Source organism: Melozone crissalis, unplaced genomic scaffold, assembly GCF_028551555.1.
Source record: "Melozone crissalis strain CALT ecotype California unplaced genomic scaffold, PUWL_Pcris_2 ptg000029l_1, whole genome shotgun sequence".
Classification (NCBI taxonomy): Eukaryota; Metazoa; Chordata; class Aves; order Passeriformes; family Passerellidae; genus Melozone; species Melozone crissalis.
The window spans coordinates 18791600-18819173 of NW_026535807.1; the positions used below are offsets into that span (position 1 = coordinate 18791600).

The window sequence follows — 27574 nt, forward strand, 5'->3', positions numbered from 1 at the left end:
CAGAGCTCCTGGTTTCCCACCAAAATCTTTCCCTTCCCAAAATCCTTCCCTGCTTGGAGCAGGGAGCTGGGTCCTGAGGAAGGGGAAGGTTTGGTCCTGAGCTCTCTGGTCAGGAGGAAGGATTTGAGGGGTGGAGTTATCACAACCCTTCTGTTGTTAGTCTAAATTGAATAAAAGTTTTTAAAATGCCTCTCAGTTTGCCCATCTCTGGGTCAGGAAAAGAGTATTGTGTGTGATGATGTAGAGGATATTTCCTAAAAAACACATCTCTGCTTTGTCCAGGCCTGGCTGACTTGGAATTAAATAAACTCCTGTTCCTGCTGCCTGAGTTTTGAACAGGCCTCCAGTGGTGAAAATTAGGGAGAAACTCCAAAGCAGCTTCAACACACAAATCTATTTCAGAGATTTCAGTGGGATAAGAATGGGATTGTAGGCTGAAAATAATCACTCAGATTAGATTTCTCATTCTTCTTGTCTGTGCTGGGGTAGGAGATGATTTGCTTTTCTCTCAGGCTCCTGAGGTGCTGCAGAGGAGCAGCAGAACATTGGAGTGCCAGTGGGAGGGAAGGGAATTCTCTGGCATTGATGTATTTATTTCTGTAAGGAAACATTTGAATATATCCTTAACATTTAAGAGGATGGGAAGTGGCAGATGGTGACAGCTCAGCTTTGGGGTTTGTTTTAGCAAGGTAGAGACTGACTTAATTGCTATAAAACCTCACCAGGAGTCATGTGTGATAACCATCCCTGTGATTACTTTGAGATATTCTTGTTTAGCAAAGATTCTTCCTACTCAAGCTCCTGTGAGGGGATTCTATCAGTGGATACAACTTGAATGATTGAATATTTTTTTTAACCATGTAGCCATGCATAAGGACCTTCTTAAGTGTTCCCGGTAAATGGAAAAGTTCAAAATGATAAAATAATATTCAGTGAACAATGAGAAATGAAACTGCCTTGGAAACCAACCCACCAATCCACCTCTGAATTAAAATGTGTGCACACTCACACATTTTAATTCAGAGAGATCACCTACTTCTTGTGTGTTCCAGAAAAAGGTAAATTATCATTTTAATGATCGTCATCATGATCATTTTAGCACCAGTGAGAGTTTGATGGTGACTTCCATGGGGTCAATTTTTATTAATGAATATATTCCCTTATTGGAGCTGAACAGACTGGGGAAACCCTGTGAAAGTTTGGATCATGCACAGCTGCCACACTCAGGGCACAGGAGATCAGGAATCCTCCAAACCCAGGTGTGATGACACCACTCACAGAATGAAGCACAGTTATGGTGCCTTCAAAATCACAAATAACAAAATTCTTCATCAAAATATCATTATTTAGCAAAAAACTCCAACATATTAAAAAAAACTTCTCCTGAATATTGTCATTTAGCAAAATTCTTCATCAAAATATCATTATTTAGCAAAACCCTCCTGAATATCATTATTTAACAAAATCCTCCTGAATATCAAAAAACACCTCCTGAATATCATTATTTAGCAAAATTCTTCATCACGATATCATTATTTAGCAAAAATCTCCTGAATATCAAAAAAATCCCCTCCTGAATATCATTATTTAGCAAAATTCTTGATCAAAAATATAATTATTTAACAAAAACCTCCTGAATATCAAAATTAACCATCCTGAATATTATTATTTAGCAAAATTCTTCATCAAAATACCACTATTTACCAAAAACCTCCTGAATATCAAAAATACCCTCCTGAAAATCATTATTTAGCAAAAACCTCCTGAATATCTCTCAGGCTCCTGAGGTGCTGCAGAGGAGCAGCAGAACACTGAAGTGCCAGTGGGAGGAAAGGGAATTCTCTGGCACTGATGTATTTATTTTTGTAAAGAAAAACATTTGACTATATCCTTAACATTTAAGGATCCATTAAAATTTTCCTTTTCTTTTTTTCTTTCCCCTTTTTTTTAAATTTAAATAGACAAATTTAATAATTTGTCTATATCCATAACATTTAATAATTCATTAAAAATTTCCTTTTCTTTTTTTCTTTCCCCTTTTTTTTAATTTAAATAGACAAATTTAATAATTTGTCTATATCCTTAACATTTAAGAAGTCATTAAAAATTTCCTTTTCTTTTTTTCCTTCCCCTTTTTTTTTTAATCCCTCCTGTGATTTACCCATCTGGGTCTACCTGTGGGGGCAGCTGGAGCCTTTTCCAGCTTTCCCAGCGTTTTGGGGTCAGTGATTTTGGGCTGAAATATGCAGAGGTTATCAGCATCGAACTACAAAAAAGCTGAGTGGTTCCATGTACCTTTATTTGTTTGATTTCATACCGGATCATTTTGTGGCTATCAAGGGGATCATCGCTGGCAGGAACCACCTTTTCACTGGAGATTTTTGCTCTGATCACTGGAAAAGAGAGAGAAAGAGAAAAAGATTCAAATGCACATGAGCAGATGCCCAATTTTACAAGGAAAAATGAAAATTGTATTGACAGATTTTGGCATTGTTTTGACACTTCAGGTACGAGTAGATTTGAAAGATTTTACCATAAGAGCTCCTGAAAACAAAAGTCAGTGGGCTGTCTGTGATGGAAATGTGAATTCCCAAGAGTGTGGAAACCTGATTGATGTTACCACTCAGTTTTGACAAAAGATGTCCATCAAAATCTCTGGAAGACTCAGATCCCATAAAATTTGACAAAATACCCATCATTACAATCAGTGAGCAGAGGAAAGGGACACGACTGTTGATTACAGAATTGTTGAGCCAATAAATAGACTTGAAGTAAGGCCCTGAAAGCCTGTGCCAGGCGAGATGAAAACGTTGATTTCATGCATGAAATGAGAAGAATAATCTTATATTCACTTTTCTGGGGTTTAACAGAGCATGCCATTAGTTGTGTTAACCTGTAGAAATCAATTACTTCCTTAATTCATTTCTTGTTCTTTAATCAAGGAGAGTAGGAGATTTTATGAAAGAAGAAATGGATTCTTTTCCCCTCTCCTTGTTTGAGGCATCTCTCTTGTGTGTGATGTTTAAAATACACCAGGACTCTTTGGAAAAACTAAAATTAGACTGAATTACTTGGTGCCACCAAGATAAATGCATCAGAACACAGCTTGAATTTCAGCTGAGCAGAATTTTGTTTGGCACAGCTAACAGAACATACCCATTTCCTCTTTGCTCTTCAATTTAGTTATTTGATCAGGAAGCACTATCAGAAAAACAAAAGCAATTTCTTTTCTATACAATTTCTTATCTTCTGGATTAGATGTCTAATAATAATTAAAATTGCCTATGTTTCCCTTTACAGGCAAAGCTAAAGACAATAAAAAAGCAGAGACATAGGAATATTCATTATTTTGTTGTGGTTCTAAGAATATGGAGCACGGCCAAAATTCCTTTGTGGATTTTGTCCCCCTAAATTAGTGAGAATCCCATTTCTGCTCCGTTTTTGGATGGCCACTGCTGCAGCTCCTGGGTTAGAGCAGCCTGAGTCTTGAACAGGCCTCCACCGGTGAAAATGAGGGAGAAACTCCACAGCAGCTTCAATACACAAATCTGTTTCAGAGATTTCAGTGTGATAAAAATGGGATTATAGACTGAAGATAATCACTCAGATTAGACTTCTCATTCTTCTGGTTTGTGCTGGGGTAGAAGATGATTTGCATTTCTGTGCTTGTGGACAGACACCGGCAAAGCCAGAGCAGAGCAAAGTTTTGTGACATCCAAATCACATGTTCCCCCTTTAAAACTCCCATTTTTTTAACTAGATTTGCCTCAATTTTTTTTTCATATTTAATATTATAGTTAAAGAAAGGGAATAGGAAACCCAAGCTGAAACACAGCCAGGTGGAGATCAGTCCCACCTAACACTGAAAAATTCCCATTTCCTCACTAATTAGCTGAGCAAACTGGATGGGATAATCAGGGTGTTAAATTATTATTAAAATCAACCTGTTAATTATTATTAAAGCTGCAGTTGCCTGCAGCTTCCAGGTTCCAGCAGAATGCTCCCTCCATTAATTCCTTCTTGAGGAGCATCTTGGATTGTTGGGAGGAAAGAGTTCTTTTCAGTACAATCATTAATTTATCCTTTTAAATTCCTCATTTCACATGGAAAGTGGGAGCATCTCTTTAATCATCTGCAGATGTGAGCAACCCCAAAATTCACTGTGTGCCTGCAGTCTCTGATCTCCTTCCAGGGGACAAGGGCTGTGGGCTGGGAGTGCTCTGCCCTGCTGAAAGGGACAAATTAGGATGGTGCTGCTTTGTTTTGAGATGCTCTCCTTTGCATCATTACTCCCTAAAAATAAAAAAGGATTTCTCATTAAGGAGTCTGCTCAATTCTGAAGGAAAGGGCTGAGAAAACAACATTATTTCTCAGGGCCATAACATGGTTCATGTGCAGGGAATCTTTTCCTGCCTACTCAGTGTGGGATAATCAAAACTGCTTTACCCAAGTGTCCCATGTTGAAACATTGTGCATTTCCATATTTTTATGAAATTCTACTTGTTAGCACGTGAGAGGAAGGTTGTGGATAATCCCTGATAGCTCCAGGGGTCTCCATGGAGTTGTGCCAGGCTGAAAGTGCAGCGTCCTGGGGTTTGTCATGCAGAGATCCTTTAGTGGGTGTGTAGGTGAAAATGAGAAGCATTTCTGTGTTGTGTGTGTGTTTGAGACAAAACCTCCAGATGGCAAAAGAGGAAAAAATGAGATTGATTTTTTTTCACAGTAAGGAAGTTTAATTGTCTGAACTTTTGAGCTATTTTGGTTTTGTCCTTCCATTCTCCAAACACACAGAGATCTTTTGGCGCCTTTTAATTCTTCTTGGGCTCCTTTTGATTTTTTATTTTCTGTGCATTAATTTTTTTTTTTTTTTTTTGCCATCAGTGTCGTCTGGCTGTCTCCTCAGCCCTCTGATTCATGTGGTTGCTCCTGTTTTTAACCACAAGCATTCCTGCTGCAGCATTCCTGGGCATCTCCCTCTCCTCCCTCCCTGCTGCCTCGGGGGCTCAGGATTGCTCCGACTCTGCACTTCTTGGTTTGGAGCATTCCAGGCCTGGCTTGGCCTCTCTGTGCGACTGGGAGCAGCCTCTGGTTGTTCAGCAATAATGTCATTTTAGCTGTTATTGCTTCCTTATGAGGAATTTGCATCTATGGAATACATAGGCACGGATTCCACGTTGCAGTGCCAGCAATTCCGAATGCCTGGGATACGTTCTGCACTAAAAATACAGATTTGAACATTTCAGTAGGAGGTTGTAGCTTCTCTGTGGACTCAACTTTGATAAAATGTCATTTTTTTATCCTCACTGAGGTTGTCTCAGGTGACTGAGCTGGAAAGAAATGAATTTGAGGTACAGGAGGACAATGCTCAGCCCTTGGGCCCTCTCCTGAAATGTGTTAAGAGTATATTTAATCCTTCTTTCCTGAATAATAATGATCCTCTCCCAACCATTTGTAAATCAGTAGGAGATCATTCTAACTGGGTAAAACACAGCACGTATTTAGTTTATAGTTTGATGTATTTGTGTTTTCACACAAATAGGAGAAAAATGTCAGGGTTGGTACAATACAGAAGGGTTTATATGCAATAAAGGTAGAAAGAGAGGCATTAACCTGGGTGATTTCCTTCTGGAATTGGCTACACTAATTAATACTAATTAAATAAACATCATTTTGTGTGTTAGAGATTCTTGTGATCATGAGGAACTACTTTTATTACAGGTAGATTTCCTTACTCTGAGGGAATTGCCTGCCATGAGATTAATTTTACTGCACCACAGTGACAAAACCAATGAAATCTGAAGGGAGAGAAGACACAAGGAACTGAGCAGTCACTGCAGGGCCCATTCCAAGGCACAATATCGATGGAATCTGGATAAACCAAATCCTTGCAATTCATGAAAAATAATAGATTAATATAAAATATATCAATATTAAAATATTAGACAATAATAGAATATTTTATAGTTATATAGACATATATTAATATATAAATATATTAATATATAATTAATATATTGATATACTGAAATTAATATATTCCCTAAAAGCAGTGTTCTTTTTAGACTCTGAATTATTTCCAAGGCAATAACTGAGGGAAAACTGTTGAGTGAAGAATTACTCTCATTGTTACAAGCTGGTATTATTAAATAAGACAATCTGTATTATATTATTTAATATTTTATATAATATTACTCTGCTTAAACAAGTGGTGAGATTATCCTCAACAGTTCAAGTGTTGGAAGACAGATAACTTTACTCAGCTAAAATAATCAATTTTACTGCTCCTTCAAAAAGAAAAGCAAATTGGTGTTTACTCCCCAAATAAACTTTATAATCCTAAGAAGCAGGAGGTAAAGGAGAAGAAAAAACTGATGAACAAATGAGGCCTTTTCCTCCACTCTCTGTTTAGTACCAGAAACTGCATAGGGAAAAATAATTATTTAGGAAGATATTTAAGATACTGCTGGACATCAGAAGTAGAAATTCAATAAATTAAGAAATTTGGGATACTGCTGGACATATAACAAGAAAATGTGTTATATAGAAATCCTTATGTGCATTCTTGCTTTAAATCTATAAATAGATAAATAAGTAAATAAATATAGGCATATTGAGGAAGAATCTGGGTTTCTGTGCCTCCAGTTCACTTCAGGTTTTTGACAGGCTACACCAGAGCTCTGTGAATAGAAATGTGATCTCCACCTCTTTGAAGCAGCCTTCCTCTGCAGAAATCAGGAAAATTTCATTCCCATCTCACAAGTTTATAACCACAATCAGCTCTGCCACAAAAACCTTGAAATGAGACTTCAAAAACTATGCTGGCAGGAAAAGATGTAAGCTACTAAAAAGATGTCATCAAGACCCATTAAGGTCTTTTTCTTTTCTCTTATATTTTAAAGGCTCAATTTAGCCCTTTCATTTAATTAAATATAAAATACACAGAGTAATTTTTGAGCACTCCTTTCCACCTGTCTCTTTAGTGTCTGACACTTCAGTCCAGCTGCTCTTAGATGTTCTTGGAGGGACAAGGGATAAAAGGCTCAAGGAGAGGGAGCTAAATGAGAGTGTGGCTGTCACATGGTTGGAATGAGGATAGCATCCTAAATATAGATAAAAAAGCATCCAAAAAGGGTTTTTCTGAAATAGCCAGAGTGTGCAGTATGAAATATAGCAGAGCTATGGACACAGAATATGGATGTGCATCGTTTTGAAGGCACTTATATTCAAATTTACTTCTCTCCAGAAAAATCTGTCCCTTGACCAAGATGAAAGCACTTTCATGCACAATATTCAGCTGTTTGTGCTCACTCTTCTGCTGGAAGATTAACTCAGATTTCTATTATCTATCTATCTAGCTATCTAGCTATCTAGCTATCTATCATCTGGCTAGCTAGCTAACATCTATTATCTATCTATCTATCTATCTATCTATCTATCTATCTATCATTTATCTATCATCTATCCATCTATCTACCTATTATCTATCTATCTATCTATCTATCTATCATCTATCTATCTATCATCTAGCTAGCTAGTTAGCTAGCTAACATCTATTATCTGTCTATCTATCTATCTATCTATCTATCTATCTATTATCTATCATCTAGCTAGCTAGCTAGCTAGCTAACCTCTATTATCTATCTATCTATCCATCTATCTACCTATTATCTATCTATCTATCTATCTATCTACCTACCTATTATCTATCTATCTATCTATCTATCTTTTTATCAGAGCTTTATTGTGGGATCTCAGCCTCTCAGGACTGAGGTGCAGAGTGACCGAGACCACCCCTGGGGGGCTCAGGAGTCCTGGAATGTTGCCAGAAATGTCTGGTGGCTGGACTTTGATCCCACATGGGAGATGACATCAGTATGAGGATAGGAGGATTTCACTGGGGTGAATGGTGAAGGGATAAGTTAATTGGAGTGTGAGATACAGGGTTTAAGATTTCTGTACAGGGGGGTCTAGAGAGGTAAGATGGAGGAATTGGGGCGTGCCCTTCTCCTTCTTCTTCTTCCTCTTGGCCTCCATCTTCTGTGGTGATGTTGGCACTTTTGGATTGGTCCTTACTAAAAGTGCACTGGTTAATAAGGGTAGAGGGTATTGGAGAAAAATGATAAATATTGTATACGTAACTCCGGGTATAAAGATAGGTGACCGCCCCAGGGGCTCTCAGAGTGTGCCCATGGCTGACTGCTGAGCAGACCTCTGTCAGGCAGAGGGAAAATCTTTTAGATAAACAATTAATAAACACCGAGACCAAGAACAGATCTGAAGTCCCTTCTCGTCCTTTGGAGCGCGGGCTGCCCAAGGCCACCTCGGGCCTTTCCAGACCATCTAAACAGCCGAGAATCCGATACTTTATCATTCTTTGGGGTTCAGGAGCTTAAAACTTGTTCCATGAATGTTTCAAATTTCAAATTCCTAGAAGAACCCACCCAGAATTTTGGTAAAAGGAAAAGCCCACTGTGACAATTGCTGAGACCTTGAGTTTATGCAAACTCAGTTCAAAGACTCTTCTTGTCCAAAAGTGATGGGTTTTGAGGGGTGGGGGACAAGAGGGCTTTTATTTCTTCAAAAGTGTATCTGTAAACTCCTTTTTTTTCTCAGAAGTTATTGAAAGAGGATTTTGCCTCATTGCAACACTTTTATGGGATCCAACACTATTTTATATATCCAAATGAATCCAAATAATCCAGTTCCATTTTTTTTTGCAGCAGCAGTTCTGATCCCAGGCTACTCAAACATGGTTGGAACATGACATTGTGGTGTCTTGGGCTCATACACTGAAGGAATTTGTCTGAGGAATGTGCAGAAGAGTTCACATGAGGAGTTTGGAGCTGTAAAGGTCAAGTTTTCAGATCCAGGGATTTAGAATGATAAAATAGAATTTAGAATAATAATAATAATAATAGTAGTAGTAGTAGAAGTATCTTAGAATAATGAAGTGGGAGACAGCTGAACTGTCCCTGGGGTGACAGGCTGGGGTTTCTTCCAGGTGTGATGTTTTTCCTTTATTCTGGCTTTCTTAGCTGGCTGCAGCAAAATAGGAATCCATTCTCAGTTCCCCTGTGGCAATTACAATTTTCCACCACCTGATAAAGGTGTGCCTGTCTATTTTTAAGAGCTCCTCATTTAAGTAACTGTATCACTTTCTGTTTCCTATTTTGTATATCCTATGATATACATTATATATATATATTATATATTATGATACATAACATATGATATTATGATATATAACATACAATATTATGATATGTAATGTTTCCTATTTTATAGATCCTAATTTATTTTCCAGTCACGTAACAGAAGCTTCCAGAACTGCTGCATTAATTAATCAATGGTGTAATAGTGATGATTTTCATTTGAATATTGGGATAAACTACTTAGAATTAAACCACCTAGAAATAAACCGCTTAGAGCAGAGACAGCTGAATATTGTGCATGAAAGTGCCCCCATTTTGGTGAAAGAACAGATTTTTACAAAGAGAAGTTAATTTGTATTTAAGGGCCTTGAAAATGATGCACGTCCATCCACATTTGCAGTGTTGGTGGTGCCCCAGGTTTTGTCCCAGCCAGAACAAAGCTCAGCCAGGAGTTTTCCATAAATAAATTTCCTCAAGCAGAGGACTGGTGATTTCCTTCAGGGGGTCGCTGTGGGATGAAGAAAGAAGGGTTTTTATTAACACCCTGCCACCACAAGTGCTAACATTTGTATTCTGCAGGAGAAAGCTGGGGAAATGTGATAATTAGATGTTCAGCAGTGCCCATCTCCAGTCTGGGAGGGGAATGAGTTCAGAGGGCTCAGTGTGAAGCTGGAAATGCCAGAAAGGGACTGGAATCCACGGGGGGAGCTGCTCCAGGGGGATTATCAGTGTGCAGCCTGGCCAGCAAACACCACTGCAGCTCAGATTTGCCTCCACTTGAAGCCAGGCATGTGGAAAAGCCAAGAATTGAAATGTGAGCAAGCAGAAAGCAAAATAACTTCAAGTTTGTGAGCAGAACTCATCTACTGCAGTCATCTAAAGTCAAGTTATGGTAAAATAATGCAAAGAGTCCAAGAAAATCTCTGGGGAGAGGGTGTGACCACAGTATTTCATTGGCCTTTGTGTGTGGAGGGCACAGAAGCTGAACCCAATATGTTATGGTACCTTGGAGGAGAATAATGGCAAGAAATTCCATCAGAGCTTGGCCAAGGAAGCCAAGAAAAGGGTGAAACTTTGGTTTCAGGAGCACACAGATATGACAGAAATAATCTTTAGATAGGGAGCTAGACATCTGAGACACTTAACTTTTCTTGCAGAGAGGGAACAGAGTCAGCAGGCAAAGACAAGGAATAATCAACCTCCAAAAAGAAGAGGAATCTGCACAGAATTTGTCCCAAGAGACAAAATTAATGAACTCCCTTAAAGCAACACTGCACAGGACAGAATAGATACCTGGGATAGAATCCTAAATTAAACATGGTCTGTTGGCTGCTGATTTATATTCCTCACAAAACCTCTAAAATGTACAAGAGGGTGTAAAATCTTCCTCATTTAGGGCAGCTGTCCCATCTGCCCAGCATTGCCACTCTCCCTTTCCCTGCCTTTTTCTAACTAAACATTCTGGTTTGTTCACTGGTGTCAGAGCTTTACTTGCCATATTTGCTTGTGGTAAAGCTTTGGGTCTCACCAATGAAGAGCGCAAAATAACTTGATTAAATATTAATGTATACAGAAAATATTGTCATTTCTCAGAATACATATGATAGGAAGAAAGAAGCTTTGGTAACACAGATTGTAACTCTGATTGAACCTCCCAGGTATCTCTAATGCTGCCAAAAAGAGTCAAAAGTTATTGACTGATTGACATAAAATAATGTTTGAACATAATTAATTTAATACTCAATGTGTACCTTTACATACACACTGATAATTTTATCAGTGGCAAAAGTTATTGACTGAATGACATAAAATAATGTTTAAACATAATTAATTTAATACCCAATGGGTACCTTTACATACACACTGATATTTTCATCAGTGTGTGCACACATATTTTTATCAGATATTTTTAGATTATTTTAGAGACAATTCTGGGGAGAATGAAGGTTTTGTTCTCTGAGTGTTTCAGTATTTGATTTGCACATGTTGGCTTCCAGCAGGAGAGGCAGTGGTGCCGTGTCAGTCATTTGAAATCTCTGGGAATGTGTTCCATACATCCCTAAAAACAGGGACCATTTCTGCCATGAGCAATCATCCCTGATTTTATGATTTTATGATTTTATGGCTCAATAAATTGCCTTTAACCTTAACACATTATTTTATGTCAATCAGCCAATAACTGTGTAAGACCTTTCCAAAGCAAGTCCCTGAACAGCAAATATTCTGGATTTAACTGCTTGTGCTCAAGGATTGGCCAACTACACTCTCATGAAAATGCCAATATTTTTGTCCTTTTCCCACTTAAAATTGCCTTCATTTTTCTCTAGTCTGAGTCCAAAAAAGGAGGATCTGCTGGTAACTCCATCTCACATATTTTGAGGTGGTTTGTGTTGCATGGGAAAGGTTTGCACTCTGTGTTTGCAAAAGCTCTCCTGCCCTTTATGCTTCAGGAATTTGCTTTGCAGCTTGTGGCATGTGAATCCTTGTCTTTATTTACAATAGGTAGCCTGAGCTGAACTCAGGAACTCAATTCCTATTTAATTGGATCTTTCAGAATCTGGTTGTTGTCAGTTTACTGGGACACTCCCAGTCAATTCCAGACCATGGGTGTCCAAGTGCTTCACCTCCAATTGGCTTTGTTGGAGCTTTTTTAAAGCAAAACTTGCTGGCCACATTCACCACCTCTGGAAATAGTTTAAAATATCCATTTGTTAAATTCCTGTACAGAACATTCCCAGTGTTGGGGCAGGGGTAGGCTGGAAGTGAAGGCTGATGTGTGTCAGAATGGCTCAGGCAGTGTTTGGGGGGGTCAAAAATGACCCCTAAACTCTCGCAGGAGTGCTGCCAAATTATTGATGGTGCTGCCAGGCTGGGGATGAGATGGATACAGCACACTGCCAGGAGAAGAATCTGGGAAATTATTCCAATGGCTCCTGTGACAGCCTTGGAGTGCAGGTGTCCCACACAGCCTTGGATGATTCCAGCATCCAGAATGCAGCCCTTCTTTTGCAGTGCTGGTTTCAGAATTATTGCACAGCTTGGGATGTTTCAGACTTCAGGAGAGAGAGAGATCTTTGCTTCAGGACCTGCTGAGCTGCTGCTTCATCCTGATCCTTTCAGGAGTGGAAACCCCACATTTTTATTTCTCTTTTGAGAACAAGTCAGTGTTGAATGCTCTTTGAATGATCTTTAAACAGCCGGGAAAGGACAAATGTTTTTTAGCAAATGGCTCATCTATCAATTAATCTTTCAGCAGGACAGAGCAGCAAACAGAAGCTTCATTTCCAAACTGTAACTCAGCTCAGATGTTTGGGGCTGTGGGGTGAGTTCAGTGCTGGATGCAAACAGAAGGAGCAGCAGCAAAGCTGCCCCAAAACTGAGGATGACAAATATTTATCCTCTGGATTTGCAGGAGTGATTTCTTCTCTGTGATCTACATTGTCAGTCCTGCTCCACAGCTCCCTGACCCAAAGTTGAGGAATCTTTAGTTCAGAAGATGTTTCTGCTAGCTGGGATATAAAGGGAGATTTATTTTTCCTGCTTTGCATTTTTGTTTCCTGACATTCCATCAATAAATGCTTATAGCCAGCTGTAAAATAACTAAATAATCTATAATGACTAAATAAATAACTGAAGTTGATTAGCAGAGTAATCAACTGAAGCACTAGTTCTGAAATCATGAGAAGGAAAAATTGTGGATCTTTCTGGACTATTTGAACAAAGATGGTTTGGATCTCTAAGCACAGTGCTTGTTGAAGAATTTACTGTAAGTGTAGCAGGATTTTCCCTTTATTCTGTGAAAAGCAATGTATGGAAGAGCATTTCTTAGTCCTGGTGGTGTTTCCAGTTACATGAGAAGATAAGGGGGGGTGAGATAATCCAATCTGTAACTGGGAAATCAAAGCCTTACAGGGAAGTTCATGACTTGGACAAAAACTCCCCTTTTGAGAAACTTTTGAAGACTGAAAACCCCATAAATACTCTCCAAGCTGATAAAGCAGATACCAGGGATTTTTTTTAATTACCTTGTGGTAAGGATATTAATTTGCACTGCGTTGTTTCTCAGTGTAAATGCTTTGCAGAATTTGATTACTCTTTAGGGTTTAATTAACCCTATTAGGGTTGATAATAAATCCTATAGGGTTATTTTATTAACCCTACAGAATTTATGAACAGACCTGTTCTAGTCTGCATCCAAACTGCATTTCCAGTTCAGCCTTTTGGGGTGTGGAAGGCCAATATTAAATCCCATTAGGACTCTCAGGTAGGGCAGGACTTTGTGCATCTCTGTGTTTTTGGCTCAGGATGCAAAAATTCCGCGTGTTGAAGGCAGGAGTTGATTGGGTTTGCTCCCTTGTTAAACCAGAAGATTATGTGGTTTTATTTTTTTTTAATTAGAAGAATACACTCAATTTATGAGAGTGAAGTTTTAGAATCTCATTTTTATAAACTTTCAACTAGAAGAGACGAGCTTATTTTTAACAGAAGTGTGGGATTCTTTTAACTTAAATATCACCTAAAAACTCCCCAAACTGATTTCCAAATGTTGTTCAAGGTCAGCTTTATTTTCACAGCTGCTCCTCGTGTTACCAGGAACATTTCTCTCTGCTTCACAAGCCTCAGATCCCACATCATTTCACTGGTAATCAACATCTGCCCAATTTCAGCTGCAGAATAACACTCCCTTTATGCTCCAAGCCTGTAGGACAACACACATGCTGTTATTGTGGATTTCCATTCATGGGGACATGGCCCTTCCTTGGGGTGGACAGAACCCCACATTGCTGGAATGGTTTTTAATGAGCAAGTTTGGGATTAAAGCTGGCACATTAATAGGATTAAGAGTTTGGCATCCTTTCATGGTCCCTGTTTTATATTATTTAGTCTTGTTTCTGCCCTCAGTGTGTGTAGAATGTTGGTTTTGAAATGATGGGTTCAGTTTCCCAGAGTTACAACAAATTATTTTAAATAAAAGTAACTCAGATTTTTTGTTTTCTTCTCCTGAATTTAGAGCACACTCAGCAACAAGTTGGTGTGACTGAGTTACTTCTAAGTCAGGCAAGCAGCACAATTCTTCTGAAATTTCATTTTACTCCCCAATAGCCAGCTCTAGGGTATTTTTTTTTCACTAAAGCTAAATTAAGTTACGTTTTTCAGCTATGTCCTAATTGACAGGAATGTTGTGCTCAGTGGGTTTGGCTCCTTAAAATCCCATCCTGTTGTTCAGTTCTGTGAAGCCACCTCCTTTTACAGGCACAGCTTTGAAGGGCTGGGAGCAGTGCCATGAAAATGCAGTGAGCAAAGGAAGGAGAGCTCAGCGCGGCTTTTCCCAGCCCCTGTCCCATTTTCAGGCTGGAGTGGCAGAGCTCTCAAGGGCACTCATCCACACAATATTGGGAATTATCTCCCAGAGTTGCGTGGTATTGGCGGTGTGGTTCAAGCCTTGAATTCAGCACTAAAAAGTGAGTTAGGAAACATTTCCATGGACTTTTTAAGTTCTTCAAGTGTTTGCTCCTATCCTAAACCCTCAAGTAGATGTAGGGTTATTTGTAGGTCTTATTCCGGTTTTACCCTTCCTATTCCCAAACAGGAAATTCAGGCTCCATCCCAGGAAGCTGTTGCACAAATATTTTAGTGACATTTAGTGAATTTAGTGAATTAATATTTTAGTGAATTTTCCCCTCTTTAGCTGCAAAAGGAAGGACTCAGTGCCGTTCCCATAGCAGCATTCCAGGAGTTTATTGACTGGAAATATTCAGGTTATTCACTGGATATTCAGGTGCAAAGGCACAGAATTGTAAGCAGGGATTGACACCACAGCATTCCAGCAGCCAGAGGTTGTGTAGGATTTTTGCATTTTTTAAAGCATTTAGAAGTTTTAGGCTGTGATACCCAGCAGTTTATGTGTACTGAAATTATTCCTGAATTGCCATTCATGGGCATTTTTACCCATGATGGGACTTTGCAGGGTGCCAGGTATTTTTACTTCCCTCTAAATGCATCAGCAGCTCCTTTAAACTAAACAACTTCTTAGAATTCGTGCTGCCCAGTTTTTTACAAATTTTATTTGAAATTGCTATTAATATGTATAAAATTATGCATAAAAGTAAGAAAAAATATTTTTTATTTGTTTTTGTACTTAGAGAAGTAAAGAAACCCAGTCTTCTTTTCTCTAACTGAGTTTTACAGGGCACTGTACAGCCAAAATTAATGAAGATGGGTTAATTTGTCAATAATTCAATAATTTTCTCTCAAAATTTCTGTTGATGAACCTAACATTTGTCATATAACAAAATGTGGATATAGGAATATATAAAATGTGGATATAAGAACGATTGTGAATATTGGCACAGGAAATGTGCATTATGATTCCTACCTGCTGGAATCATAATTTCCTGAGCACTGCTGGGACACACAGGACTGGAATTCTTTTTTCCTCAGCCCCTTGCTGAGGAAAAGGCTGAGATTTGCCTCATTTTCAGCCCCTCAGCATAATCCTACCAACATCAGGTTTGAAATAATTATAATTTTAGCTTCTTTTAAGAAGATTCATTGGTTCTGGAGATGAAACTGGCAGCACTCTCCTCCAGTGACACCAATGCTGCCTCCCCACTAAAATCCTTGCAAGAACCACACTCAGGTGGGGTTTTGCCTGTTCTTTGGGATGGAACTGGAACAGCACAAGCCCAGTACACCATTTCTGCCACCCAATCCCCAATTCTTGGAGCAGAATTTCAGCTCCCACTCCTGTATGTAAGCCTTGAGGAGTGGCAGCTGCACACTGGCATGGAGCTCTGGACATGTGCATTATTGGCACTGGGAATGTGCTTTATTATTGGCACTGGAAATGTGCATTATTTGCACAGGAGATGTGCATTACTGACGCTGGAAATGTGCATTATTGGCACAGGGAATGGGAATTATTGGCACAGGAAATGTGCATTATTGGCACTGGAAATGTGCACTACTGACACTGAGAATGTGCATTATTGGCACTGGAAATGTGCATTATTGACACTGGGAATATGCATTATTGGCACGGGGAGTGTGCATTATTGGCAATGGAAATGTGCATTATTGGCACTGGAAATGTGCATTATTGATATTGGAAATTTGCATTATTGGCAATGGAAATGTGCATTATTGGCACAGGAAATGTGCAATACTGACACTGCAAATGTGCATTATTGGCACTGGAAATATGAAATACTAACACTGGAAATGTGCATTATTGGCACAGGGAATGTGCATTATTGGCACAGAAAATGCGCATTATTGGCATTGGAAATGTGCACTACTGACACTGAGAATGTGCATTATTGGCACTGGAAATGTGCATTATTGACTCTGGGAATATGCATTATTGGCACGGGGAGTGTGCATTATTGCCATTGGAAATGTGCATTATTGGCACTGGAAATGTGCAATACTGACACTGCAAATGTGCATTATTTGCACTGGAAATATGAAATACTAACACTGGAAATGTCCATTATTGGCACTGGGAGTGTGCATTATTGCCATTGGAAATGTGCATTATTGGCACAGGAAATGTGCATTATTGGCACTGCTTTGCTCTCAGGGGCAGGAGGTGGTGCAGAGCACTGGGATCTGCTTCTGCTCAGCAGGGCAGGAACAGAAATGAGTTTTCCCTGCCATGGAGAAGCCCCCAAAGCTGCAGGAATTGCAGCATTCCCTGAGCCCAGGTCAGGGGTGTCTGTGTGCCCGTGACCCAGGGTCCTGCCAGGAGCTCTCCTGCCCAAGCAGCACCATCCAGAGCCCAGATTTTTAATAGGATCCACAAAAACCTCCACAGAAAGCCAAGGTTTGTGACGCCTCTGTGCTTTGTGTAATTAAATTTGGCACAAAAGAGCATTTTTAAAGAACCAAGGATATTCACTTCTTGAGGTTTAAGAGATCCACGGCTTGGATGGAGACTGTGCCCCCAAAGACATGAGGAGCAGTGGCACCACTGCTGAATTTGGTGCCAGACCCCCCTGAAGGGCTCAGCAGCCAGTGGGTATCACAAAATAAAATAATAAAACACTGAATTTGACTGCTCACCTTTCCTCTCCTCACTTGGAACAAGCACCATCCCTGTTTCCAATGCATTCCCAAAGCTGATTTTTCCCACCAGGCAGAAATGACCTCCCACCTAATAATGTACAAATTAATCCATTCCTGCACAAAACTGGATATTACATGGCACAGAGGCAAAACTGTGTGACACTGAGCCATGAAGGTTTCCATTTGAAACTCATAATGAAAAAATAGCATATTGTGATTATCTCCCAGAAGAGCTGACTCTGAAAACTTAATTCTGGAGTATTTAAATAAAATTAGTACTGTTATGTTTAAATGTGATTAAAATTTAATATATCATCTAGTGCATCTTTACAGTGCTTGATCTCCCTGATCTTGGGAGATTTTAATGGGCTGAAAATGCTGCCAAGCTCCAGCTGTAAAGTTTCCATCCTATTTAGAAATGTGCCACTCTTCTCCAAAGCTGCAGAACTGCCTTCTGAAGCTATTATATATATATGTGTATGTATTCAAGACCTATTAGTAATTGCTGTAAAAATACAATTTTCAATATATTTTTAAGAAAAAACAATAATAAGACAGTTTAAATCAGAAAGAATACAACCAACTTTGAAAGGAACTGGTGTAACACAGCTAAGTATTTACATATTTCTCCTACTGTCCAAAAAATAGCCCAAGGGGATAAAGCAACATGAATTTAAAGTGCCAGACTTAAGAAAGGAATCAGTGCTGCCCATAGCCCATTTCTGCCTCCAGATTGCCTGATTTGAAGCTCAAATTGGTCCAGCATTGAGGCCAGGATGACAAATTCAGTGGCAAAAGGGAAATCTGTTACCTTGGCACTATCTGGTAAACTCAATTGCATCCATGTTTGTCTCCAAAAAAAGGCAATTATCCAAAGAGTTTTCATGTGCTGGCTTGGCACTGCAGGGCCTCACTACTGAATTTGTTATCCAGCACCTCTTCCCACATTTTTATGAGGAGAAAACCTGGGCATTGTGGTCAGCACTGCTAATTAACATGGACATCTGTTTAATTAAACCCCTCCAGTCCCAGGGCAAGTCCTCTGGAAAAGCAGAGGTGTTTGCTGGGGCTGAAGGAACTCAGCACATTTTTGGAGGGCCTCAGCAGGATTTAGAAGAGCACAAGAGGGATCTTGTATCTCTGGTTTTGTGTAAAAGTTGTGGATCTCCTGGTGCCAGGCACTTCCTACAAATGAAGAGTTAAATTTAAAACTACTGAGAAGCTCATGACAATTTCTTCAACCTGTATTGTGGGAATCAGAAAAACAGAAATTTCCACAGACACTGAAGGGTTTGAGCTGCAGCCTTGGAAGAAGCTTGGATTGATGTAAAAATACAATACACAGATATTAGGCAGAAAAATCATAAACTTATGGTTCTATAGTTGTAAGAATATGCTTTAAGTAAGTGAGCAGCTGCACTGCTGAGATGGTGAAGGGTTTGTAGTGTGGGGCTGGGGTTGTGTGGAGCGAGCTGAGAGTTCAGCATTATAACAGAAGCATTTCTGTGCATGTGAGACAGAAGCCATTGGACAAAAGTACCCACAGTGCAGCAGAAGTGAGTAAAGGTGATGGGTTAGAAAAGCAAAATAAACCCTGTGGCAGCTGTCATTGGGTTAGAAAGTTCTGAATTGCTTTGGAGCAAAGAACTTGTGACTGCTCTTGAGCTATGGCTGAATGCTTGCTCCTCTAAAACATCACAGCCCCTGAGACTGATGTTTGTCTGAGCTATAAATAATGTTTAGTTTGAAAATAGTTCCCTCCCTTTGTGATTAGCAGTGATGATGACACTGTACAAAATCCCATCCTCTGAAGGCTCTGTGGGAAGGTGAACAAATGCAAGGTGAGGCAGACGGCAGGACTGGCAGAGCACTCCTGATGTACCCTGCCCAACCTCAGCCCTGCAGGGCTCTCCACCCGTCCCTGATTCTGGGCAGGACCAGGAGCTCTCCCTGACTCCTGCTCTGTCAGACATCCCCTGATCCCTCTCAGGTTCTGCTGCCTGTGGCCATCCAGAGCCACAAAACCTTCCTGGCTGTTCAGGGCAAAGTGTCACAAAGGCAAAGCAAAAGAGCTTGTCCTGACTTAATTCATTTCAGTGCTTGTTTTTCCTTGGGTCACTCAAAAATGCTGCTGCTGAGTGGCTTCACACATTCAATTAGAGGTTCAGGGAGCATCAATTCAATCCCTCCACCTCCATCATAATCATGCTGGAGGAAATTAAAAATATTGCCTTTATAGAGCGGCTGAAGGACATGTGAGCAAGTCTGAGACTTTATCTCTGGTTTAACTGCAGAGTTTTCGGTCAGGGCATCTCTGTTTCAATAAGATCTGCCAGGAAATCCTGTGAGGGAGTCCCTGGCCGTGTTTGTGGCTAGACAGGATGAAATTAATGAATTAATGAATTTAATAACTGCAGAACTGGAACAGTCTCAGCACACAGCTGGGAGCCAGGTGGCCCTGAGGTCCTGAGGCCACAGGTGTGTCCCCAGTGCCACAGGTGTGTCCTCAAGGGCACAGGTGTGTCCCTAATGCCACAGGTGTGTCCCCAGTGCCACAGGTGTGTCCCCATGGCTACAGATGTGTTCCCAGGGTCACAGGTGTGTCCCCAATGCCACAGGTGTGTCCCTAAGGGCACAGGAGTGTTTCCTAATGCCACAGATGTGTCCCCAGTGCCACAGGTCTGTCCCCAATGCCACAGGTTTGTCCCTGAGGCTACAGGTCTGTCCCCAAGGGCACAGGTGTGTCCCCAATGCCACAGGTGGGTCCCCAAGGCACAGGTGTGTCCCCAGCACCACAGGTGTGTCCCCAATGCCACAGGTATGTCCCCAGTGCCACAGGTGTGCCCCCAATGCCAAAGGTGTGTCCCCAGGGCCACAGGTGTGTCCCCAATGCCACAGGGGTGTCCCTGAGGCCACAGGTCTGTCCCCAAGGGCACAGGTGTGTCCCCATGGGCACAGACATGTCCCCAAGGCCACAGGTGTGTCCCTGAGGCCACAGGCATGTCCCAAATGCCCCAGGTGTGTCCCCAATGCCCCAGGTGTGTCCCCAATGCCACAGGTGTGTCCCTGAGGCCACAGGCGTGTCCCCAAGGCCACAGGTGTGTCCCCAGGGCACAGGTGTGTTCCCAGTGCCACAGGTGTGTCCCCAGGCAGCTGTGGGGCACACACAGCCCCAGTTCCCAGGGGATGAGCAGTGCCTGGCAGGGCTGCAGCCCGGGGTGCCCCTTCCTGCCGGGCACAGCTCCTCTCCCGGGCACAAAGGCTGCTGGCACCGGCCCGGGGGAGCTGCTGTGCCAAGCTGCTCCCTGGAGCTTCCTCCCACACAGGACAGGCAGCTCCACTCCAGCTCCTTCCAAGGGGTTCACTCTGTTATTCAAAATGTTGTGGCTAAAGATCATCCAGGAATTCAGCCATGAATGCCCAAAGCAGGTTTTATGTGTGTGTGTGCATGCAAATGTACACACAAAAATATGTGTGCATTTATTGGGATGAAAAATTCCCTTCATTTCCCACTTTGTGATATACAGAAATGGTATTTTAAAGGATAAATAGTGAACAAAGGGATCCTTGACATAAACATTCCTCAGCCAAAAGAGGAAGTTTACTTGGATAGGAATATTTATAGGAGTGAGAGCTTGAGCAACAAGTCCAAACATTGTAACATAAAACTATCATCAGTATTTAAATAAAAAGTAGCATGATACAGTAGAAAAGCTAAAAGTAGCATGATATAGTTCCTATTTGTAAAATACATCTAAGAAATGAGTAAATATTAATTTGTATCATCAGAATGGCTTCCCTATGAATGAAAATATTCATTAAGGTAGCCCATAATGAACATTTTGAGTTTCCTCTACACTGTAAAATTGTTAATTTTGGAAAATTTTTACATGAAGTCTGTTGGAAAGCTGTCACTTTCTCGTGCAGTTCAATGCACACATATTTAGTTGTTGCACAACTTTTATTTCCCTTCAGTCCTTAAAAACCCCCAAGTGTGCAATGCCTGGTGGAGGCACCTCCACGAGAGGGATTGCTGCACACGGGCAGATTAAAAACCAATTTAACTGATGGCCACAAACAGAGCTCAGAGTTTGTCATGGCCACAAAGATTTTCTGTCAGGGCATAAAAGCAATGAATCAGTATGCAGAAGGTATTGCCTGCCCCATAGAGATGCTAATTCTGTGGCACTTTGGAAACTCATGTTCTACATTTACTGTTCACACCCCATGGAAGCTAACCAGCCTAAGCCCGAGCTAATGAAATCAAAAGGCTGCAAAATGTCACATTTTCTCAAAATGTCACATTTTCTCATCCCCCTGCAGCCTAATTTTGGGATCTTTAGGCCCCTTCTATGAGTTGTTTGACAACCGTGGTGCTGCCTGGCTGTCATGAGGCACAATTGTCCCAGAGCTGGAGAGTTACGCTCACACAGAGCTGCTGCGGCCACTTTATCCGCACAAAATAAAGGGCCCATCAGCCTCCTGCTCCATAAAATGACAGAAAACCCCAAGAATAAATCAAAGAAAGTATAGAACAGCAGAACAAAGCTCAAAAGTTTCAGCAAGTTAGCACTGGGGACTTATATTTTGTGGTCCTTTGTTTTTTTATGGGGTTTTTGTTTTGTTTTGTTTTGTTTTGTTTTCTAAAGTGCTATAAAAATATCTATATGAGCAGTTTACACATTGCAGGCATATTTAGACAGAATATTTTATACCTAGCAGATACTGCTATATATAGCAGTCGAAATTTGAAAGCTCAGGTATTTTCTAAGTCAGGACCTAATCTACAAATATATAAAACAGATGTTATATATAAAATGTATAACCTATATAAAGCATAGAAATACCTGTTATATACAATAGGTATAAAATACACCAAATATAAGATAATACATAAGTAATATAAATATATAGGAAGGATATAAACACATTCATATCTAATATATAATGTATGTAGAATATAGAAATATAATCATATATAATATTTATAATATGAAATGGTAGATAGATATAGATATAGATTATATAGATAGTATAGATATAGATATAGATATAGATATGGATATAGATATGGATATAGATATCGATATAGATATATAGATATAGATATAGATATATAGATATAGATATAGGAATGGATATGGATATAGATAGATATATAGATTTATAGATAGATATCTATATAGATATAAAAATAAATAGATATATACAGACATATCGATATATAGATATATAGATGATACACAGATATATAGATATATAGAAACATAGATATATAGATACAGATATAAAACAGATATGAAATATATAAAACCATATATATACATGGGTTTATATATTTTATATAAATATAAATATAAATAGACATAAAATATATAAAACCATATATTTATATGCTTTATATATATATTAAAAAACATATATATATACATATATATACACATATATATACACATACATATATACATATATATACATATATACATATATATATATATATATATATATATATATATATATATATATATAAAACTTTTTTTTATTATTTATAAAAATAAATAAAAAGCCACTCTCCAACCCAGCAATCCCAGCAATTCATAACCACAAACCCTCCTGGCAGTGCGCGGGAATCAGAGCAACCCTCGCCATGAATTCCCCTGCGCTCGGGGCAGCGCAGCACCGCTCCCCCCATCCCTTTCCCCATCCCCTGGCCGCAGAGAGCCCCGCGGAGGCTCCGCGGGCGCGGACTCACCGAGCGCAGCGTCGCAGAGCAGCTGCTGCGGGTGCGCGGGCGCGCAGCTACAGGCGGGCACGGGCGCGGGCAGCGCGCACAGCGCGCACAGCGCCAGCGCCAGCGCTGCCCCCCGGGCCCCGGCGCTGCTCCCGGGGCTGCTCCCGGGGCTCCCGCTGCCCGCTCGCCTCATGCTCCGCTCACGGGAAACGCTCCGCCGCGCTGGGATGCGCTGGGATGCGCTGGGATGCGCTGGGACGCTCCGCTCCGGATGCCCGGGACACCAAACGCTGCTCGCTCCGAGCGCTGCCGGTGCTCGCTGCCTCCAAATCACCCGGACATGGGACTCTCTTATTTATGGCCCCGGCCCCGAGCCCCGGCTCCGCCTTCCCGCGCTTCAAAGCTCGTTTATTGGTGACATCGACCCAAAGAAGCTCGGAAAGTGGAAATGGGAATGGCCAAAAAGCTCCCACAAAACCGGCTTTTACGCGGATCTGAAGCTGATTTTTCGGAGGGTTTTATCTCCTCCGAGTGAGTTTGAGTCCAGTTTGGATTTAAAAGGCAGCCCTGCGATCTTATTTCGGGCGAGTGAACAGAGCTGTCCTGTTCTGAGCTCTCGATCTTCCCCTGCGCTTTGCTGAGCTGCCGTCCCCGTTCGCAGGCGGGACAGAACTTCATTCATGGACAGGAAACCTCTCAATGCTCCGCTTGTGAGCCTCCAGCATCGCTGGGTACAGGGAACAACCAATTACAGATCAAAGCCACAATAAAAGGCATTTTAAACAAATTTATTTCATGGCAGGTTTCATTTAGAACAGCAAGGAAAAGCATCCCAGTGGTTTTGGAGGCGCAGCCCTTTCCCTGCATTCCTTGTTAATGCAAATCCTGCTCTGTGTCTGTATTTCCTGGCTGGTGTTGGAAGTGGAATTCAGTGGAATAAATGCAGAGTTCAGAAATCCTTTTCACCTTCAGAGCTTTGGTTGCTGTGGCAATCTGGGTGTGTGTAACCTGTGGGCACCCTCATTTTATGAAGAAAAATGTTCCATGAGGAAGCAACCCGAGGTTTGATTAGAGAGTAACAAAGAACATCTCTGGATTGGCATGCAGGACAGGGCTGCATGAACAGGTCTGTGTTTCGTCACAACCCAAATCAAGCCTAGGAATTGAAAATTCATTAACATGACCTGAACCATTCCAATCCAGGCTCATGAAAATGTATTTTGTTCAGGCTGAGGTTTAGGTGTGCCCAAAGCAGCTTGTTACCTTTAGAGAGAAGTGTACATGTTTTACAGCAGCAGATTTATTTCATTTCTCAACAGTTATACAAATATTAGTGCTCAGATTATTTTTCTTTATAATTCCCATCCCCCTCAAGACACACTCTGTCTGTTAGGAAAAAACCCACAAATATTCAGAATTATTAGAGTTTTTAGCCTTTAGATCCACACCAAACACTGAGCCAGGAATCCTGTACAAAATGTCCTGATTTCACACAGCCACACTTGGATTTTTTACTTTTCCAGTCTAAAGTTTTGGCCTCAAATCATAAGATTGGATCCCAGCCCAGGACTAACACCTGAAAATAATTTAGACCTGTTAACATCTCTGTTCTTACCTAGGAGAAATGAGGTTTTTTCATGTGAGGGGAGGGATGAGAAGGGCTGGAAGCTTGCAGGGGAGCTCCAGTTGCAGGAGGCAGGAAAACCTCTGGGCAGGGCTGCCGGGGGCTGGCTCAGCCCCTCTGGGACTGCAATTCCCAAACCTCGGACTGGGAAGTGATGGAGGAGTTAATTGGGAGCCATTGATTGGTTTCCATCACAGGGCTGCTGTTATGGATGATCTAAATAGACCAATTTGATCAAATTCAATTAACAAAACTCAAATTATAAAGAAATATGTTGAGCAAGCACTCTACCAGTCCCTAAGGCACATTTTGTCCAGGATTCTCCAGAACAACATGTCCAGCTATGTTCTGAGTGTCCTAAAGACTTTTCTACCTAGTACAACCAAATTAATTCCATAATCAACAGCAGAACATAATGCTCAGAACAAAATTTAAAAATTATTTTATGACAAGCTGCAGATTAGTTGCCCACTATCTTCTAGATATAGAAGAGAATTAAATCCTTTCAATTGAACGTGTAGAATGCATGGGGTTTTTTTGTTTATTTTTCTAATTATTAGTGCCCACCAACAGCAGTGTGGGCATTAATTACCTTCATTGACTGTCTTCTAACGAGAGTCCTGCACTAAATCCCCTGGGTTCCTGCTGTTGGGTGATTCCCCTGGACCCCAGAATTTGGGATATTTTGCCCTCTGGAGGTGACAGGAGATGGGGGAATGAACGAGGGCATCACCCTTAGTGGGGAGGGGCAGCTGTGCCAGGGCAGCTCTGCCCTGGGGGTTTCCTGCCCTTCCCACTGCCCATCCCTCCTGTGCCCTCAGCCTCTGGCTGCAGGAGAAACCAGGGATGGGGAGAACCAGGATTGGGAATAACCCAGAACTGAGAAAAACTCAGGAATTCAGGATAACCCGGAGCTGAGGAACACCCAGGGCTGGGGATAATACAGGGCTGGGGATAAACCAGGGTTAGGAAAACTGAGAAAAACTCAGGATTCGAACTGAGAAAAACTCTGGAATTCAGGATAACCCAGAGCTGAGGAACACCCAGGGCTGGGGATAACCCAGAATTGAGAAAAACTCGGGATTTCATGTCAACCCAGGGCTGGGGACAAATCAGAGCTCAGGATAACCCAGGGCTGGGGATAACCCAGGATTTCAGGATAACCCAGAGCTAGGGAGAAACCAGGGTTAGGAATACCCAGAGCTGAGGAAAACTCAGGAATTCAGGATAACCCAGAGCTGATGAACACCCAGGGCTGGGGATAAATCAGGGTTAGGAAAACCCAGAGCTGGATTTCAGGATAACTCAAAGCTGAGGAACACCCAGAGCTGAGGATAACCCAGGGCTGTGTATAACCTAGAACTGAGGAAAATTCAGGATTTCAGGATAACCCAGGGCTGAGAAACACCCAGGGCTGGGGATAAAACAGGGTTGGGAATAACCCAGAACTGAGGAAAACTCGGGATTTCAGGATAAGGCAGGGCTGGGGATAACCCAGAACTGAGGAAAACTCAGGATTTCAGGATAACCCAGGGCTGAGGATAACCCAGGGCTGGGGATAACGCAGAGCTCACGATGACTCAGGGCAGGGGATGACCTGGGGCTGGGGATAACCCAGGATTTCAGGAAAACCCAGGATTCTAGGAAAACCCAGGATTCTGGGATAACCCAGGATTTCAGGATAACCCAGGATTCTGTGATAACCCAGGGCTGCAGGATCCCCTGTGCCTGGCTGTGCTGGATTTCCTCCTGCCCTTGCTGCCTGCCCACCCAGCCCATGTTTCCAGGGAGGCAGCACAGACAGACAGCTGTCAGTCTGTCCATCCCTGCAGCACAGACAGACAGCTGTCAGTCTGCCCATCCTGGTGCTGCTCACAGCACTGCTCTGGTGCTCTGGGAGCTGGTTCAGGAGCACTGAACTCTGCTGCAGGGGGATTGTCCCCACAGATTTTGGGAGGGTTTTTCACTGCCATGGACATGCCACAGCCACCTCATTGTCCCTCCAGCTGTCAGGCAGCCTGAGTCCACTCAGGGTCTCCTCTTTGGGCTGCCTGCTCCGTGCTTTAGCCTCTCCCAATGCACAGAGTACCATTTTTTATCCATATCAATCTGATTTTCTCTTCATTGTGGCAAATGAATCTTATTTGAGAATCGTAGCAGGCAGGAGTTTCCACTCCCATTGTGATAATTCACTTGTGGGGAATTTTGGAAGGAATTTGAGATGGGTCCTCTGAATTGTTTCGATGACTTGGTTTATTTTTCTTATCTTCTACATAGGTAGGAAGGGTGAGTTTGGCTCACAGTGTTACAAGAGGTCACAAGGGGTCACAAGAGGTTACAAGAGGTCACAAGACCCTTAATGACAAGACTTTTAAAGGAGTTATTGTTATATATATTTTATATAATTAATATCTATATGTTATTATATATTATATATATATTATATAATTATTTATATTATTATAACTTTAATGAGTTATTAATATATATATTAAATATGTATATATAAACATTACTAACAAGGATCTTAATGTTTTTGACCTAATCTTCAAGTATTTCATTTTGCAGACTCCTGCTACAGTGTGAGCTTTCTTAGCCAATCATGTTATGACACACAAACCTACAGTGCTGCATTCTAAACTCTTTGTTTACTTCTGCAACTATTTTTATTTTTTCTATATTTTGAACTCTAAAACTCTAAACTTTCTTTTACTTAGCTTAACGTGTCTCTGCTTTAAACTATAAATCTACATTCTTGTTTCTAGCACTCAAGTTCGGGAGCCTTTTCCAAGGTCTCAGATCAAATCTTGTGTTTAATTCTAAGTTTTGGCTTATAGGCCCAAGGTTCTGAGGTTTCTTTGCAATTGAGTTTCCAACAACCCAGAATTTATCTGTGTTCTACTCAATGCTTCGACTCTGTTCTTTCCTCCCTGGTTCTCCTTTGACGTTGCAATTACCTCTAAAATCTACTTTTATTTTCCCTGATGTAGTCGCACTACA

At 41.1% G+C, this 27574-nt stretch overlaps 2 protein-coding genes across 2 annotated transcripts in view; one reads left to right on the plus strand and one right to left on the minus strand.

Moving 5' to 3' along the window:
- The window catches only part of TIMP4 (TIMP metallopeptidase inhibitor 4), a 32601-nt gene extending 7429 nt beyond the window's left edge, over window positions 1-25172 (minus strand). Inside the window, exons 1-3 of the mRNA XM_054281189.1 lie at window positions 25167-25172; window positions 22972-23269; window positions 2296-2393 (exon numbers count right to left, since the gene is read on the minus strand). Coding sequence (XP_054137164.1) covers window positions 2296-2393; window positions 22972-23269; window positions 25167-25172 — 402 coding nt within the window. The remainder of the gene's footprint in view (window positions 1-2295; window positions 2394-22971; window positions 23270-25166) is intronic.
- Window positions 1-27574, plus strand: part of SYN2 (synapsin II) — a 188953-nt gene that overhangs the window by 111813 nt on the left and 49566 nt on the right. The gene's annotated exons all lie outside the window — the stretch shown is intronic.